The 19611-nt window shown below is 32.2% G+C and overlaps 2 protein-coding genes across 2 annotated transcripts; both read left to right on the forward strand.

Moving 5' to 3' along the window:
* Positions 1–1208: 1208 nt before the first annotated feature.
* Positions 1209–18982, forward strand: LOC147067494 (delta(24)-sterol reductase-like). The gene is made up of 9 exons (XM_085954404.1): positions 1209–1508; positions 6864–7019; positions 11908–12132; positions 12328–12422; positions 13162–13336; positions 14553–14687; positions 15730–15927; positions 17009–17149; positions 17573–18982. Exons 1-9 carry the CDS (start codon positions 1314–1316, stop codon positions 17771–17773), a joined length of 1521 nt encoding a protein of 506 aa, XP_085810530.1. The 5' UTR covers positions 1209–1313; the 3' UTR covers positions 17774–18982.
* On the forward strand, positions 8790–10155 carry LOC147067495 (zinc finger HIT domain-containing protein 1). Its single transcript, XM_085954406.1, has 2 exons — positions 8790–8898; positions 9485–10155. The coding sequence occupies exon 2, from the start codon at positions 9565–9567 to the stop codon at positions 10024–10026; it is 462 nt and encodes a 153-aa protein (XP_085810532.1). The 5' UTR covers positions 8790–8898; positions 9485–9564; the 3' UTR covers positions 10027–10155.
* Positions 18983–19611: the final 629 nt, after the last annotated feature.

The following is a 19611-nucleotide window of genomic DNA, read 5'->3' on the forward strand; positions in this document are numbered from 1 at the left end:
AAATTATAGTACGATATTCAAAATTATAGTATTTTGGGCGTACTATAACTGTTTTATATCGTACATAGTACGCGGACCAAAATTATAGTACAAATACTATAATTATAGTACGGTTGGCAACACTGAAATAATGTGATATCATAGAAATCAGTGTTGCTATCTTTTCAAAGTGGAAAGTACAGGTCTCCAAATTATAGTATTTGGGGAAAAAATATAGTACGCGTTGTCATCTGTTGAAAATGTATAAGTTTTTTGTTTCTCAGAAAAAAACATGGATAATTTGATAAACTCCGAGACCACTTTTTACTTACCACTTTTTTACTACACCTCTTGCCATCCAAAATGCTTACCGAAGAATTCAAGAAATTTCATTTTATACCAAAGTCAAGGGATTTTTTTACGTTTTTCAAGCGAATTTTTTCCAAGTTCTCCAAATCTTCTTATATTGCAAAATTATTGTACTTTGCACCAATTTATCGAACGGAAATATCGAAATGTTAGTACTTTTTACATATTTTTTCCGATATACAAAATTATAGTATTTTGGGCGTACTATACCTGTTTTATATCGTACATAAATATCTCTATGCGTACATAGTACACAGACTGAAATTATAGTACAAATACTATAATTATAGTACGGTGGGCAACACAGATTAGAAATCCTACCATAGATAAACATGTTTTACAAATTGAAATAAAATACTGATCGCCATTTAAAAAAAGTATGTGAGTACATTATTTTCGCGGGTTCATTACCCCGCTTGTAACCGGCAGGCTTGAATTTATTATTCAAATGATAACATTTTTATTCAGTCAATAACAGTAGGTAGTTATTTAGAAATATATTATAATAACATTTTCATATGTATTATCTAACGCTGCAAAGCGAATGTTATCAATTCAATATGATAGTCGTTTATTTAGAATTTCTAATAATATTATTATGTACTTATGTTTTGTCGCTATTTTTGACAGAACGAGAAGTGCCGACAATTGGCCGGTATTATGTAAACTGCAGCTACATTGTAAAGTAGCAGATAATCACGATATAAAGCACGTTACATACAAAACTTTGACCCCTGAAAAATAACAAAAATGCTCCTCACTGAATGTGTTCAATTTATCGCGATAATCTAGGTATTTGTCTCAATACTTTATCTAGTCGAAGAGGTCAAGTCGGTCCCATTATTTTTCTCAGTCGCGATCTGAAACCCGCTGCGGGTGGATAGTTTATCATTTCCATCATCATAAATAAGTTGCTCCGATCGAATTAAACATTTTAAAATAAATAATTACAATATTTTATAAACATGGGCGATTCAGTTATTGCGGATGGCTTTGTAGAGCACATTTTAATAAACTATCGCTGGATTTTTGTGATCACATTTCTTCTCCCACTGTCATTTTTGTATCAAATTTGGGATTATTTGCGGAATTACATTACATTCTGGATGAATAGTGCCCCAAAACAGCATGACAGCAAGGTTGGAAAGGTGCAGAAACAGGTAGGAATAAAATACAACTGACATTTCAAACATACCTATTCATATCAATACTTAATAGGTGATAATCACTTTAGGTATTTGAGTTACCTACTACCATACCAAATTTTAAAGATAAAGGAAACTTCATAACTTTATTCATTAATCAGAAAATTCCAGATTGCTAGTCTTCATAATCTAAGTCATAATTCTCGTTTTTTTTATTTACGTGATTTTAGTTTTTAAATTAGTAGGTAATTCAATAATATCATGAATGAACTCTTGACGTTTTATGTAGGTAGGTACCTACCTACCTGCCGGTATCGGTAGCTACCTATATTTATAGGTAGGTATCCCATGGTATTTTATTATATTGCAATGCCGTACACATTGTAGAACTTACCCTAACCTAAATCATTTTTATTATGTTAAATTGTATATTTGGTTCGGTAACTTATGTGTCAACTATCTTTTTGGCAAAGCACGTGGACAGTATTCAAAATGGGAATTTACACGAAATTATACCAACTTTAATTTACAAAAATAATCCTAATCAAATTTGTGGGTATAGTATATTTATCTCGCGAAAGAGTGTATGCCGGGATGTACCTAGACACACCTAAGTAAGAGCTGTTTTTATTGTTACATTAATAGCGTCTAGAGAAGTGAATCTCAATTATCATTAGCGTGCCGTGAGTTTGAGATGAGGGATGGTCTTCAAAATAAGTGGTTTAAAATGTATTAGTTAGTCGCTTGAAATTGCTATAGATAATACAATATCTACTTATGGAAAATAGACAGTTAAAAATAATTTTATCCATTTTACAGCTATATCGGTACTATTTAAGCGAGTCAATATTTTTTCTACTTATAATATATTTGACCACATTTTTATTAGCTCGTAGGTATTCTTGTTTGTCCAATACAATTTTTTTCTTGTTTGTCCAAGATTTGTATTCGACGATTGAAGATTTTTAACTAACTTCTCGACTAGCTAGACATTTGAAACTTTTAGAATATATCACAACACGACGACAATGCATTCTTTTAGCCATCTTTAAGCAGAATTGAATTAATTTTCAGTTGATTCTGTTTTGTATGGAAAGTTATTTCGGAAAAAAATCGTAAAAAGTAAAACACTATTATTGGTTGCTAAGGGGGTCCTAGTAACGAAATTATTAATATATACGTGCGTTACTATATAAATCAATATGAAATGTCAAAATGACATTTCAGTATTCTATATTTTTATTCAGTATAAGTACAAAAAAGTATTTATTAATGTCAAGTTTATATGATTCAACATAAAATATAAAAAGTTCTTTTTATCTTGTAATTATTTAATATTATTAGCTTATTTCCATGATTAAATAATTTAATTTATATTTATTTTTTTGTCTTAGGGATATATTATAAAATATTTTAATTATCTCGGAATAATTTAGGGATGAGTTGCATCCATAGCATTAGTATCGACCCTGTTCTCAGGTACTGACAGAAGCATTTACCTTATCATAAAACCTATTTTTTGAGTAATTGACTTGATTTATTATATCTACTCTTTTACTATTCTTATGAAAACATTGAAAATATACGGCCCAACAATAATAATATGTCCATAAACATACGTATGATGTCAATAAACGACCATAGGGGGTCCTAAAACCCGCTAGTAATGAAGAACTACGTGCCGATAAGAGTGAAAGGTTATGAAGAGGGAAGGAGAAGTCTTTAGTCTTTCGTCAGTAGGATCGACCCTGCAGCCCGATTTCCTAACTATCGTCTCGTGTGGCACCAGACGACATGACGTAATTGTGACGTCAGCCAATACATGCCGCCCGCTTGAGCGTGTATTGGCTGACGTCACAATTACGTCATGTCGTCTGGTGCCACACGAGACGATAGTTAGGAAATCGGGCTGCAGGGTCGATCCTACTGACGAAAGACTAAAGACTTCTCCTTCCCTCTTCATAACCTTTCACTCTTATCGGCACGTAGTTCTTCATTACTAGCGGGTTTTAGGACCCCCTATGGTCGTTTATTGACATCATACGTATGTTTATGGACATATTATTATTGTTGGGCCGAGATAGACGTAGTTTTTGATCCGCTCGATTTAAGTGCTAGGTATTGATAATATCTAACTAAGCAGTCTATCACTACCTAAGTCCTCGGCATGTTACTACCTTTAATTAATTTTTTTTTTGATAATACTCTTGTGGGCTTTTGTAAACACAATAAAGTTAACAAAGTGCAGATGACTGTGACGTTAACTCTCATAGGGATTTCTTATGGGGCGTTTTATGTGGGCGAAGTTGGCGAAGCGTTGAGCGGCACGCGCAACTCAAACGTTTAACAGTGTGTGAAAATGTTCGTAAACAGTCTTTTTTTGGTTATACGTTTGAGTTGCGCGCGCCGCTCATCGCTTCGCCAATGTCGCTCACGTAAGACGTAGTGTTCACGAGTCCTCCGAGTCAAATCACCTAAATAGAACAATTATTTACTTACTATATTATTATTTGTTGTAGGTATTATTGAATTGTTAGTTTAATTTAATAAAAAGCAATTTTTATCGTTCTTATTCCACTTTTATTTGAAATCTGGACCAGTTTCGTCCGCCTCAGAGTGACATTTTCAACTTCAAAGTTGATTCAGATTTGAAATAAAAGTGGAATAAGTCCCTACGTTAACATTCGAGTTTTATTAAATTAAATTAATAATACAATGCATTTCCACCATGAATAAAATTGGCATTTAACACAATACAAAGTAGTATTGATATTGAAAATGCTAACATATTGTAATTTTGTAAATAAACCTTTATTGGTAGCTCAAAATCCTATTACCATAACGTGCCTAACCATAATTAATGCAATAATCATATTGATATTAGTCGTTTAAGAAACTACTTATTTCAGTATTATAAATATTATAATAATAGATCAAGTATTTCCCCAATTAAACAACAAAATCTTATATTTTTTGCTACGATCGACTAACTCGAAAATTACTTGCAATATGAGATGTTCCAACAGCGATAACATTTTTGACTTCGTACCTATCGATATGTAATTTAAAATCCGTTGATATGTATTTTTAGATATGTTGATTAAATCAATCTTAGCAACATTTTCTCATATAATGTATTTTAGATCATTATCATTTTATTTTTAGACATTTTATTACATTTTAAGTATTTTTCCAGACTAAGTAAGTACCTACTATACCGACGTATCGTCGCTATAGGATTGGTTTGTCGAATATCCGTTTGTGTCGAAATCAACCTTTTATGCAGAATGATTTTTTGTATCTAAATGGACCAGAACCATCCTTTTCATTAAATTGCTTTGTAATGAATACAGCATTCATATGCTGTAAAAACAACAATTTAAATACCTCCATGTATTTTAATATAGGATAATGAAATTTGTTTTTCGTCTCTTGAACATTTGACATTTGGTCTATTTGACAAACCAATCCTACAGCGACGGTATGTTCCTATTTCGCTAGTAATATTCACAATTATTACCAATAGATAGTGGAACTAAAAATTCTTGACCCTACCGCAAGAAATTATCAACCACACTTATATGATATAAAATATTTTCTTGGATTGTTAGTAAAAATATACATTTACAAAAAAAAAATATTGATATTATTATGTACCTATTATAAATTATTTTACACAAAATTTACTACGGTATAAAAATATTTCAATAATAGTTGATCGTTCGGTGACCTAGCATTTTAAATTAGAACCTTCTAGGTATATTTCGTGATTATAACTGTTTACTAAAATAAGCGGCTTAAGCGTCGGCCTATAGCGTCGTGGGTTCCAGGTTCGAATCCTGAGTCTGGTAAGTACACATATTGTTTTCCAATTTATATATGAGTCCATGAGTATGGACCTAATAGGTTGAGCAAGTGGCCGATATCCATTTCTCGTAAAAACAAAATAAATGTTAATGCAAACCTCCACTCTGTGGAGGCCCATATGATCGTATTAGGATCGGACATGGTCGGAAAAATAATCACCACATCACCTGATTCCGCGAGAATTCTCAAAAGTTTTCGAAAAAAATAAAACATAAACCCATTTAGTAGGTACCTAGTAAAAAAGAACAGTGACGTCTCTAGGAAAAATGGCGTCCTTTGACAAACTGAAAATGTTGTCCCTCGATTTATATTTTATTTACGTAAAATAAAACTATCTAGCAAAATAGTTTATTTTTTATATGAAGAAGGGGAGGGGGGATTTGAAGTGTCGCAACTGATTAAACAAAAGTAAAATAGTTAATCTATAATTTTTGTTTACATTTTATTGATAGGATATTTGCACCAGGCTGATATCATAGAGGTAACTATTAGGTAGTACAGTTATACCTAAGTAGGTACATACGTACTTCAATGAACTTTATTTTTCTTCACATAAAATATGTTTTACCTACTCATTTAATAAATGAGTCATTTTCTGCGTCGTCATGTACATACCTAACTTATTTTTCTAATAGAGTAACTACTCTGCGATCTCTGGGGGTTGGGGTTTCAGTCACAAACTGAATTCAGAGAATGAGCGGAGCCCAATTTTTTTCAAAGTATGAATAAATTATTATGTACCCACCTACCACTTTTATATTAAAAACAATCAGTTCTACGTCAGTGGTGCAGCTATAATGATTATTGGGTACATATGCAGAAATCATGTTAGGTCTCCCACCAGTGTTTTTAAAAAATCCACCCAAAATTTTATCCATCCAAAATCAATATTACTTTCCTTTAAAAAAGATGTCCTTGCGATTTACGTTTAATCTATATTTTTTGTGACAGGTATATATAATACCTACAATAAAATTGAAAATTCAAAAACAACTATTGGACTGAGATTTAGGGACATTTTTTTTCCGGCTAGGCTCTCAGTACTTCGCTATCGTAGGTACGCAAATTTGAGAAATTTATAGACCTACGTAACGTTGGCGTCCCATAAGGCTCGGCTCACACATGCACCCAATGACATTAACATGCACCGCATAAATGCGGCAACTTGGGTGAACGGCGATGCTTTCCAAATAATTGTATTGAACTATGTATTAAATTTCAACATTTAGTTACAACATGTTATTACTTTGTCAACACAGAATAGAAGATAATATTAAGAAGGTATTGGATTGAATTCCAAATATCTAGTTCAATAGATACAAGGCACAATAATTACAGAAACTTACGTAAATATAATTATGTGTAGGTTGGTACCTACCTATTTGCAATTTTTATTAAATGGTTACTCTCTGACACATCAAATATTTATATTTACATATTTACACACATTTTAGTTATGTAGGTATTTGGTCTTATAACATTTACTGTTTTGTATTATATCAGGTTTCCGCGTGGAGAAAGGGCGGTATGAAGACCCCAATGTGCACCGGACGTCCAGGGTGGCAGACCATGAGCTTTCGACGACCCCTTTACAAGGAAACTCACTTCAAAGTCCACATCGATTTGGTTGACGTCTTGCAAGTTGACACCGACAAGATGGTAAGTGCCCAAAAACTTGAGATCGCCATTTGAGAGATTTGTTGAAAAATACCTAGTGTCTAGCGAGCCGAAATTCTAGCGAAATGTCATCAATTTGATCGACGTGTCTTTTTTTTACCAGTACCTACCTAGCGGATTAGGGAACTCGGGGCTTCAGGTGAAAATTGATCTCTAGGACTCATGGTAAAAAAATAGGTATATGTATCAGCCATGGATGGTGAATCTTCGGTGGATCCCTCATTGAATTTTCAATAAAAAAAATCTTTGAAACAAAGAGATTGAAGACTGCTTTGAAAGCAATTTGACCCCTACCACTTTGTGTGCTAAAAGTAGTACCTATTTGTGTGTGAAGTATGTAATCAGGGTTTTGGATGGAAATTAGTTCTCCTAGTTGTCCCTTTCCTTTATTGTATCCTAAAAGTAGTACTTAGCTATTTGTATGTGAAGTATGTAATCAGGGTTTAGGATGGAAATTAATTTTCCTAGTTGTCCCTTTATTCAACTTTATTGTATCCAACCACTTTCATACGTTTGGGCTCCATTTATTTATATAGACCAAAGTTTTCTTAAACATCTTTGGTATCGACAGCCACCATGCAGTGGCGTAGATACCTAGCTATAAATATTGCCCCGTATGCAAAAATCATGCAAGGGTTTCAGTGTTTCAAAAAAAAATTCTACTCAAATCATTTTCGTGGGCTTCTTTTAGCTTTTGATTCCAAAAGTTTTCACCTCTGATCCAATCGGTTTTCCGAACATTTTTTCCGTCCAAAAATAAATATCGAGAGCTTTCTTTTAGATTTATTTTCAAAATATGTTAACAGTATAAGTAGGTAACATATTTGGTAGAAAATATTATGTAACATGATAATATAAAAAGTAAAAGCCACGGATTTGTGCACTGATCAATTATTATTGTAGGTAGGAATATCCGATATTATGTTGTTTGAGAAAATCGAATTTGAAAATACATTGGTAGGTATATGAATTTAATTGATCAATATCTTCACATTTTTTAACGATTTTAATAAACTATGTGAAACCGATTCATATGCACACCTTGTACCTACTCAAGTTGGTACAATATAGTATCTACATACTTGTATTACTTATTATATTATTTATTTTATCAAACTGATTTTTGTATTAGGTAAGTATTTTACAGTGTTGTCTAATATGTTACCTACTTTCCTGTCCTTTTGTAAATAATTTTGTAATGTGTTATGAATTTTAATTTATCTAATAAAAATTAGGTACTTTTTAAGATACATACCTACCTACCTAGGTTTTATATTTTGTAACAATATGTTTTGTCAGTTATAGGTACCTATTAAATATGGCAAATGGAAAATATTATGAGATATGTACCAATTTGCACGATAAATAAAATTGTAAAAAAACTAAATGTGGTCCATATACCAAACCAATCTGTCTAGATTGGTATTAATTGCCCATAATCATCACATAGGTATTTTTCGAATTTCGTTTATTTGCCGCTGACGTATAATATTTTTGTACACGCCGGTGACGATTGGCAGTACTGTACAATATACAGGTTTATTGCGGTTGCCTCGGCATTTCTCAAATTCTCTGCTATTATTTTTTATAAGAAAAAAACTTATAGTTTTTCAACAAAATGACAAACGCATACTTTATTTTTTGCCAAAATACGAAGTGTTGGGCTGTGTAATATTTCGGTGTCAAAAAGATGGTAACATTGATTAAAATCAAAATCTCGTTTTGCCGGTTTTGCGTTTTCATATTGGTAGTACTGCGGATAGAGTTACGAAACGTCAAAGTTGATCGAAATAATAATCTTTTTATTATCTACGTTATTGTGTGAAAGTTCATTCATTTTCGATGATTTATTGCGAATGCGGTAAGTAGAATGAGATTGTTTTTTATAATAATTAATAGAATGCGAGTAATATTTTGTAATATTTCTATAAAATGTCAGCATTAGCCGCGCCAAGTATGCCGGTTTCGAACACCGGTTTAAAATGTCAGATGAGAATAATTATGTCCATAATAAATATTATTATTTCGGTATGTACCTACCTACTGTTTATTAAAGAAATTAATAGAAAAATTGCTACAAATGTAACTAATCATATAAATCAAATGTTCTTGCTTTAACATATACATCAAGTGTTTGTTTTGGCTACTGCCGCATGAATTGTAAACACAGAATTTCAATATATAAATAGTTATTATTTACAAATTAATATCGAACAATTAATAAACATTGCAAATTAATTACTCGGTGTCATTTCTGTTTTTTCGAACAGGCATATTAAACTCTGCTTCAGTAAAATTTACGTACATTTAAAAGGAGTACCTACATTGTTTCTTCTTTACATACCTAATATTATTGAACATTTTATTATGACATTTTGTTTTCACAATGACTCTCTTGTCATATTATGATATTATGTTAACAAATTTTTGTATTTTTTTCATTTCAGAGTCATGTAAATGAATTCTTTTTTGACTGTCCAACAATAGGTACTGATATTTAAATAAAAATTAAAACCTAACCTCGAAAATGGCAGCAAGAGAATCCGGTAGGATCAAAGAGTCGGCCAAAAGACGAGTTTTGGACGAAGCGTCTCGACAACGGAAAGCGAGGAAAGCTTTAGAAGCCTTAGAGCAGGATAATTTCCACGATGATCCACATTCAGACCTCGTAATGTCAAAGAAGATTCCAAAATTTCATGACACTAATGAAAGCAAATCGAAAAGAAAAAAAACAAAAAGCGCCGAGTACTACAAGGCAAGATTTCGGAAGACGTTTGCTCAGCTGGTGGAAGAGGACATGATGAACAACCCTGATCCGCCTAATTATCGATCAGCTCAGGCTCCGCCTTCTCGGCTGCCCGATCGGCCTCTGTGTGCCGTGTGCGGATTCTTAGCCCCCTATACCTGCCTCTCTTGTGGAATGCGCTACTGCTGCGTTACATGTCTTGAAACACATCTGGATACTCGGTGTCTCAAATGGATCGCTTGAACACCATTGTTTGTGATTTTGATTGGAATTTTATGTAAACACTATAAACTCATGATTCATTTTAAAATTATGATGAAATTGATCTAAACAATGTTTTGATTAAACATAAAATAAAAGCATTAAAGAAGAGACATGTTGTTATTTAAAGTATAACGTTACATAGGTATCTCATTTTCAATGAATTGTTAAGGTGACACATCAGTGAAACGCCAAATATTTTTCAACTGTACGCGCGACGAAATTTTGGACTCGCTGCCATTCACTGAGAGAATGTTGACCCGGGAACACGTCACTTTGCTGCGTGATGGCGACGGGTCAATTAATTCTAAAATCGTGTAAAGATGACTAAAAACGTTACCCATTTACTTTAAAAAGAAAACATGTCAATGAATATATTATTATTGTTACTAATAAAACAATAAACAGAACATAAAATGGACGTATGTTGGATTTATATGACAATTAATATTTCGTTTGACAGGCGTCATTTTCACCCGCCACCCGCAATCCGCGCATCGCCTAGCGACGATCTTTTTAGACCGTGCCTCAACTAATGCATGGCCTTAAGAGAGACAAAAAAACCATTTTATTTGATATGTTTTCCCTGAAAGAAAATTAGTATAAGGTGTGTTTCAATCATTCTAAACAACATGTCCTAATATAGAATAAACAGATAGTTTATACCAATCAAGCAAGAGACATCATTCTTCAATCTTGTAAACCTCATGGATCCCATTTTTGGAAAAAAAAATTATATCCAATATTTACCTCTGTGTAAGATTCTTGCGCCTATAATTATAGGTCTAATCATTTCAAAAATTAGCCACAAATTACTCCAAATCATGTCCATCGAAAGGAAAAGTTTGTAAACCTCCTAAATACCAGTAATCAGTGTCATTTTGTAAAAAAAGTTGGTTGGTATTTATGAGGTTAATAACGATGACATTCAAAATAGTATGTTTTGTGTCTCCTGAAAAGTTACTAAAGATAAGATGCGTCAAATGACAACGTATTGAAGTATGAACAATAAAGTAATAGTAATAATTTAGAATTTGTCTAAATAATAAGTAATTATTCTAAGTTTGTAAATAGTTCTTCAATAAATAAATATCTAATGTTTTATGCTAGTTTTTCTTCTCCCATTTACAATTATTTTCTGCATTCTGGTTCTTGGATCATTTAAAAAATGACTGACTCCAAATACCATAGAGACCACACGATTTTTTTATATTTTTTCAAAAAAAGCAATCAGTTCCTTTTTGATCACTGAACTTTCTGATTTTTACAAAATATAGTATAAATCTACAGTCCTTCATAGTTCATATTATATTCAAAATGTTATTTTTTTAAACAAGTTTGTTGAAATTGTCTAATGGTTTATCTTCAAAAAATATAATACTCTCATTTTTTGCATTAATTTATAAGCAAGAAGAAGTTTTATAAATAATGACTTGAAAACAAAATAACTTAATTTCACTTTTAATGATTTGTGGTGATTAAAATGTTCTGGGAATATCAGAGGATATAAGGCCTTTCCTTACAAATATGAGGTAAGGATAATATTATCAAGATTTGATAATTCTAAATATTTTCTTCTTTCTTTTAATCTTTAAATTCAGCGTTGTTGATTCAACTCATCCATTTTCTTATATGCAAAGATAGTTTATGAATACTTATATTCAACCGATTAAGACTTAGTTCTCTTTTCCTTTTACACACAATTGAATATGCATATAAGCATACGGTGTAATCATTTCTGGTTGGTGAAATTATAGTATTATCAGTTCTGCAACAACTGAGTTTAAATTCACAGACATAATACCATTTTAAAATTAAACAGGTGAGTAACAACAATGTTTTACATAAACGATACGTTTCCAGACGGTCCGTGTGGAACCTTTGGTATCAATGGGCCAGCTAAGCGCCACGCTACTGCCACTGGGATTCACTCTTCCAGTTCTTCCGGAAATGGATGACTTGACAGTCGGTGGGCTTGTAATGGGAACTGGAGTAGAATCTTCATCACACATCTTCGGCTTGTTTCAACACACCTGCGTCGCTTTTGAGCTGGTTTTAGCCGATGCCAGTGTTGTTACATGCACAAAGGTATTTATTAAATAAATCAACGGCCATTGACACAATACATACTACTGCTTGAAATATAAAAAGAATAACAAATTCTGAAATATAAAATTCCGTAATCATTGTAAAACACGTAGTTCATGCATCCAGGGTTAACTTAAATTTATTTTATTCATTTAATCACAATATTTGAATTAATTGAAATTGTTTATTTTTCAGGATGACAACCCAGACCTGTTCTATAGTATACCTTGGTCATATGGAACCCTTGGATTTTTAACAGCCGTTGAAATAAAAATTATTCCCGCCAAAAAGTATGTATATAAACAATTTTTTCAAATAATATAATAGAAAACTTATATTTTTAAGTATTCTATCAGTATGATGTACGGTGTCGAGTCATGGATTCTGATAACAATGGAGCGGAAGCCATTTTATGCTTTCAAAATATGGTGTTAATTCTGAATGTTTCGTATTTCCTGGACAGAGCACAGGACATACCAGTTATTCATCCGGAGACTAAGATACCACATAAAGGAACGGCTATCGACAATATGTCTAAGATCCATTCTGCAGTTTTTTTAACATATTGCTCGTCACGAACCAGATAATCTGGAGACACAGGTGGCTATGGATACCCTCCAAGGAAGGCAATGCAGAGGAATAGTGCTAGAGCGACCAAGTGAAGCAGTTTACTGGAGGCAGCCTTCACTATGCCATAAAAGGATTGTGAGGGATCTTGATCGCTCAGAACATAGCTACTTTTCAGGATGGTCATGATCCTCAGCTATGAGAAGAAGACCAGTGTGCAATGGTTTATTATTTTGCTAAGAATGAAAAGAATCGTAATATAAAAGCACATAATATAAAATTCATAAACATTTCTTCGGCGTGAATAAAAGCAAATTTATTTAAAATGAATAATTCAAACTTGAAGTCACCAAATGTTTTCAAAGAACATCACCTTATCTAAAATTCTGATTTTATATTATGAAAATTTATTCCATTCTTTATGCTAGTGGATGTTTTAAACTTCCATTAATTCTATTTAAGATACGTACGACTCCAGTACCAAACCGTGAAAAGCCAAGATGATGCTTTAAGAATATTCAACTGGGAATCCAGCAAGCCTCGCCCATCGCAGTTTGTTGAAGGGATTCTATTCGGCAAGCACGAAGGTGTCATTATGACAGGAGATATGGTAGATTCACCAGGACAAGATGGAATGGTTGGTGTTTTTTTTTTATCCTTCCTTCCGACCATGTCCGATCCTAATAGAATCATATGGGCCTCCACAGAGTAGAGGTTTGTATTAACAGATTTTGTTTTTACGAGAAATGGATGACAGCCACTTGCTCAACCAATTAGGTCCATACCCTGACTCACACACAAATTGAAAAACAATATGTGTACTTGCCAGACCCAGGATTCGAACCTGGGACCCACGGCGTGATAGTCCAACGCTTAAGCCGCGCGGCCACCCACATAACCCTGCATAATAGATTTCCTTTAATTTTATATATCATAAATACTAAACTGAATAATATATAATAAAATACAATTTCGTTTATCAATGATCAATATAATTTTATTAACATTTAGAGATTACAAGATTACATTTTGTATTATGAGTATATTTGCAAACAGAGAAGAGACAAATCAGTACATAACATCTGTAGTAAGATGGCAAAACATGATAATATGTCCTTTTTTTGGCATGTCCGGAAACTTGTATGTGAAACTTCACCGTGAAATGTTGTATCGGAAATATATCGCCGTATATCAAAGACAACCCAACCTCTTTGGGTCGTATAGTACTGACGTAAAATTCATGTCTAAATAAAACACGGTTTTTGTCGGTTTACAGCAAACAAATTTTGAAAATAGCCGATAATATCCAATATATTATATTGGATTATTTGTTAGGTTAGGTTACGTTTTCATTCTTGAATTCATGAATTTTGCCAAAATCAGCGATGAAAATTGAATTAATGTTCATATTGAATCTAATAAAATTTGAGACCTTATAGTATACGGTCATCTCTTTCCGATAGGAAGCTCATGGCGGATTGTGCCACAGTGAAATGTTTTACATACAATCTACATGTAACCTTTTTTTGACAGATTGAGTTGTGTACACCTTCAGACTCATCTCAGTACGATCTACAAGATATCAAAATATGGTATGTCTAGGTATGGTATGGCATTATGTCCGTTGTTTGAAGTTTAAAATAAATTGCTCTTTGAGCAATTTAGAAAAACGGAAATATCATGTTTTGCCATCTTACTTAAGAAATAAAAGAACATAAGATTTGAAAAATAAAGGGCAGTGATGCCAACCCTAGAACAGTCATTGACACAATGTCAATGTTTTTACACCAACAAAAGAGGAGGTTAGAAATTTGGACTCCTAAACAATTTACATCGTCTTTTCTATTTCACAGATAAATGATATTGGCGATTGGTACATGCCGTGGTTCTTCTCTCATGTACGTATGGCAAAACCAGGACTAGTTGAATACATTCCATTGAGACATTACTATCATAGACATACAAGATCCATCTTTTGGGAATTACAGGTATATATCTAATAATCATATTATTGATGGTATATAAAATTTCTAGTGTTTCCGGTGTGTGGAAAGTCTGAAACATAATATGTATAAAATTATGAATGATTAATTATTATGAAACTGATTCATTGCAAACATCAAATATTCTTGTTAGAAAAATGAATTTTAATGTTATGAAAATTAATAAAGTGCCCACTCTGGCTGAGTGGAGTGAAAATCGTTTCGACTGGGATAATAGTCATAAATGAAAACTGAGCGTAACATGCGACTTTCTTATGTGCGTATAGCAAGGCCGTACGAGGACAGTGACGTCACTTGGCAAGCCAAAATGAATGACGGAGTGCGAAATTTCAGGATTATACCTGTGCTGCATGCCAGGTGAAAATAGTGAAAAACTGCGGAGCTCTATTTGGCAATGTGTGTTTTGTGAATAATGATAACGTCACATTGACGTATTCGACACGTTGTAGATGGAACGATTTTAGATGTGAGAGCTGGCTAAAGGTTCTAATTGGAAGGGTTGCGAGAATCTGCAAAAGTTTTAATATTATATTTGCATACAGTTCTTTGTCATGTAAAGAAATCATTGTTCGTAATCTATTACTAATGATTACATTTAACCAAATTTCTCTGGCACAGATACTGGCAATAAAAAAGATTTCAAGTTATACATGTTTATATTTTTATAAAAATCGATGTTTTTTAAAATATATATAAAAAATATTAAAACTATGAATTTGTCAAAAATCTCTTAGGCGATGCTTAGAAAACTTAATAAACTAAATTTTAATAATAAATATGACCATAAAATATATGTAAAAATTCACGTTTTATTACATTTTTTACAATTGTAAATTTATCTTTGACTTAAAATAAAAAATATTTTTATTAATTAATACAGTTGAAATTGTAAATTATCCAAAAAACTTCTCAAATTGCAAGCTTCGTATTTTTCCGCTAGGTGCCTCTTTTAGAAAGGCTGACTAAAGGCTTCACCTTAATGAATACCTATATATGACATAATAGAGTATTTTTCTTTATGTTTCAGGAAATCATCCCATTTGGAAATAACGTCCTGTTCCGTGTATTCCTTGGTTGGTTGATGCCGCCAAAAGTTTCCCTGCTGAAAATAACGCAGACTCAGGCCGTGAAAAAGCTCTATGAAAAGTGCCACGTCATCCAGGATATGCTTGTACCAATGGATTGTATCAAGCCCGCCTTGGAAAAGTTCCACACTGAAATTGAGGTAAATTAATTATACTCTTAGTTATAGCAATTATTCTATACAGTTGACATTTGGTTTGATAGGTATTCATATAATGTACCAACTATTGTGTTTTGATTTAACTATATAAGTGACATTTTATTTCATTTAAACTTTCTTGAGTAAATACCAGTCGTATTGTTATTGGTTTATTCAGTTCTAATCTAATTATTGAGGAATGTGTTTATTGGTTGAGATCTATCCTTTTTGGTAAAGATCTATGCCTTTATTCCATTGCACCCACCGCGAGTGGAATGTATCGCACACAGTATATTCTACTCTTGGTGGGTGCAATGGAATAAAGGCGCAGGATACTTAACCAGACAGCTAAGTGTTGTCGGTCATAAAAAGAATGTGTATTATTGTGATTGTCACATCATACAATATGTATTTAGTGTTTTTGCATTTAATTGAATGCATTAATTTTTACCAGATGTTTTTTACAATCTCCCCAAAACTGATAGTAATAGACGTGTTTTGTTTCATTCATAGCATAGTTTTTATTTCACTTTTCTATAAATATCGCTCTATTTTTCGAGTGAACTCTTAATTTAATAAAACATGCTGTATTGACGTACTGCTGTATTGTTAAAACCTTACATTGTCAATTTTAATGCTATATAATATGTTAAATTTCTACAGGATATGACAAGTAATTAAAGATTATTATAATTCATTGAGAAATGAGAAAAAATTTATATCTAGTAAATCGTGTAAATCAAGGATTGAAATTTTCAATATATTTAATAAGCTAAAATCTTCTCTGTGTGGAGGGCCTATGGTCCAAAAACGGCAGTTTCCTTTTTTTATAATCTGTAATCAGTTCACAAGGAAATTATTGTCACATAACTAAAATACTATATATAATGTGCTTTCATCATTCAAGAGTTTTCACAAAATTGATAAAATCATTTCAGAAATATTATCAAAATAATCCAGTGTGACTGTAATATTGTGTCATACATATTATGTAGTATAAAAGATTTACTATGATATCATAGTCATAATAATTTGGTACAGAAATAGGTTGCCTGATAAAAAAAAGTCTTCCTAATTATTTCAGGTATATCCAGTATGGCTATGCCCATTCAAGCTTCCCCGTCAGCCGGGACTCTTGAAATTAGGAGACAACTTCAAAGCTGACCATCAAATGTATGTAGACATTGGAGTCTATGGAGTGCCCAAAGCAAAGTCATATGAAACAGTAAGTATTTATTATATTTATAACCACCTATGAATTACCCACCCACGCCCATCGCCCACGGTGGCCGCGTGGCTTAAGCGTTGGACTATCACGCCGTGGGTCCCAGGTTCGAATCCTGGGTCTGGCAAGTACACATATTGTTTTTCAATTTGTGTGAGTCAGGGTATGGACCTAATAGGTTGAGCAAGTGGCTGACATCCATTTCTCGTAAAAAACAAAAATCTGTTAATACAAACCTCTACTCTGTGGAGGCCCATATGATCCTATTAGGATCGGACATGGTCGAAAAAAAAAAAAAAAAAAAAAATGAATTACAAACCACCTTATATTAATATTTACAAAAAAAAAAATACTCAAATATGGTTCGAAATAAATTTGGACATATTTCTTTTCCTGACATTAATGTCTGTCTGTCTGTTAAAGGTTAAGTCCACGCGGAACATTGAAGAGTTTGTCTCGAAGAATCGTGGTTTTCAAATGCTCTACGCAGACACCTACACAACTCGAGAAGAGTTCAGAGCAATGTTCGATCATACACTTTACGATGTCATGAGGAAGAGACTTAATTGTGAAAATGCCTTTCCCGAGGTATATGACAAAGTCAGCAAAAGTGCACGAGTTTAGTCTAGTAGTGACTTCTTTGCATCAGTCAAATTGCCAAGGTAACAAATAAATTATAATAGTAGAGTGATATTCTTCAGGAATATGCTAAAATTGTATATTTGAACATAACGGAATGTTTCTTTCTTGATTGTTTCATAACTTCACCGCTAGATGTAGTTGTGCATTGTTTTTCACACAACAATTCCAAAGAACCTGTTAAATTATTGTTAGCCATAAGGTTATTTTCTCTTAATTGATAGGTACATAAATATGAAAATCTGTTAAATGTGTATAAAATTTTTATTTAGTTTTAAGCATTCAAATTATATACATAATGCAAGCTGTGTTTATTTGTGTTTGTAGTAGTACAGTGGAATCCCGATCTACCGTTCTCGCATAAATCGTTTTTGAAAGTCCCGCCAAACACCCATAAGAACAATGTTAAATAATCCCGCATTAACCGTTCTTGAGTTCGAGTTTTTTTAAAAAAAATAATTATATCCGCATTTATTGTTTCCCGCATTTATCGTTTTTTTTTGGGTCCCTTGAAAACCGTAGAATCGAGGTTTCACTGTATTGGTATATTATTGGCAATATTATTTTGCATTCTCCATAACTGTGAGGTGCCTCCATAAGCAATGTCAAAGAGAAATGACTTATATTGTATGTTATAAAATACCTAATATAACCAAATAGCATTAGGTGACCAGACCTCTCCAGGGCCAGTCCTAGATAATTTGGGATTGATTGGATCATGTGGACGAGACCATTCGATAATAATTTTCTATACATTTTGAAAATGTGAATTATAAAACGGTGTATTTTTACAATATGGGGAATAAAAAAACCCTTTGTTGAAAAAAGTTGAGACTTTTGTGTTAAATTTTTAGTCTCATTAAAAATTATTTTTTTGTTTACCTTTTCCTTTCCTTTTGATCCTTTATTCTCTCATGCAGGCTTCCCTTTAGGGCAAATTGCCTCAGGACCGGCCCCTGTACCTTGTTTTTGAAACAATGCTATGAATTAAAATATTTTTAATTCTTTACAGTGATGAGATCTTCATTGTATTTTTTACTTTTATAATATTTAAAAAAAAAACCTTTTATGTAAATACATAATAATATATCCTGAATAGTTATCGTATTTTTAAGAATCACTATTTAGTGGTTATTGTAGCTCCATCCATGATTATATTTATATAGGAAATTGTGACTACATTTATAATTCCAATTATATTAAAAAAATAATATATCAAACACATTTTAGAATTTAAGTGATTTTTAAAATATTTAATGTAACATAAATAATTGTGCTTCAAAAACTATGTATTTTGTTTTTAGTTTTGCGAGCAAATTTAATATTTTTAATTAATTTTTATACATATTATAAATAATAACGACACCAAGATTACATATTTATTTTAATGCCAAATACATTTTTATGAAAAAATGGTATTTAGGCAATATTTTTTTATTAATTATTACTATCGACCAAGAGTAATTGATGGAATTTTAATTTAAATTCTAATTGATTTAAGTTTTGTAATATTTCATTTGAGTCGTTTTTTGAAACTGGTTTCGCCTTTTGTGATATTTTTCATTAGCCAATTATATTAACTTCCTAACACAATATCCACTTTGATTTTTAATGATTACTGACAACTTAATGTGTTTACTAAATGCATTAATAATGGGAATCTAATAATCTAATGTATCTACTACCAGTTTTTACACTTACTCCTTTGTTAGTTTTTCACGTTTGTTAAATATAAACGAGAATTACCAGCATTCATTGTCTGTGTGAATTTACCATTGGTGAGTGAGCATAGTGCTTAAAGATGCCGAAAGGCGAAACTTCGG

The sequence above is a fragment of the Rhyacophila brunnea genome, unplaced genomic scaffold, assembly GCF_057557595.1.
Source record: "Rhyacophila brunnea isolate RB1 unplaced genomic scaffold, BYU_Rbru_1.0 scaffold_4, whole genome shotgun sequence".
NCBI lineage: Eukaryota > Metazoa > Arthropoda > Insecta > Trichoptera > Rhyacophilidae > Rhyacophila > Rhyacophila brunnea.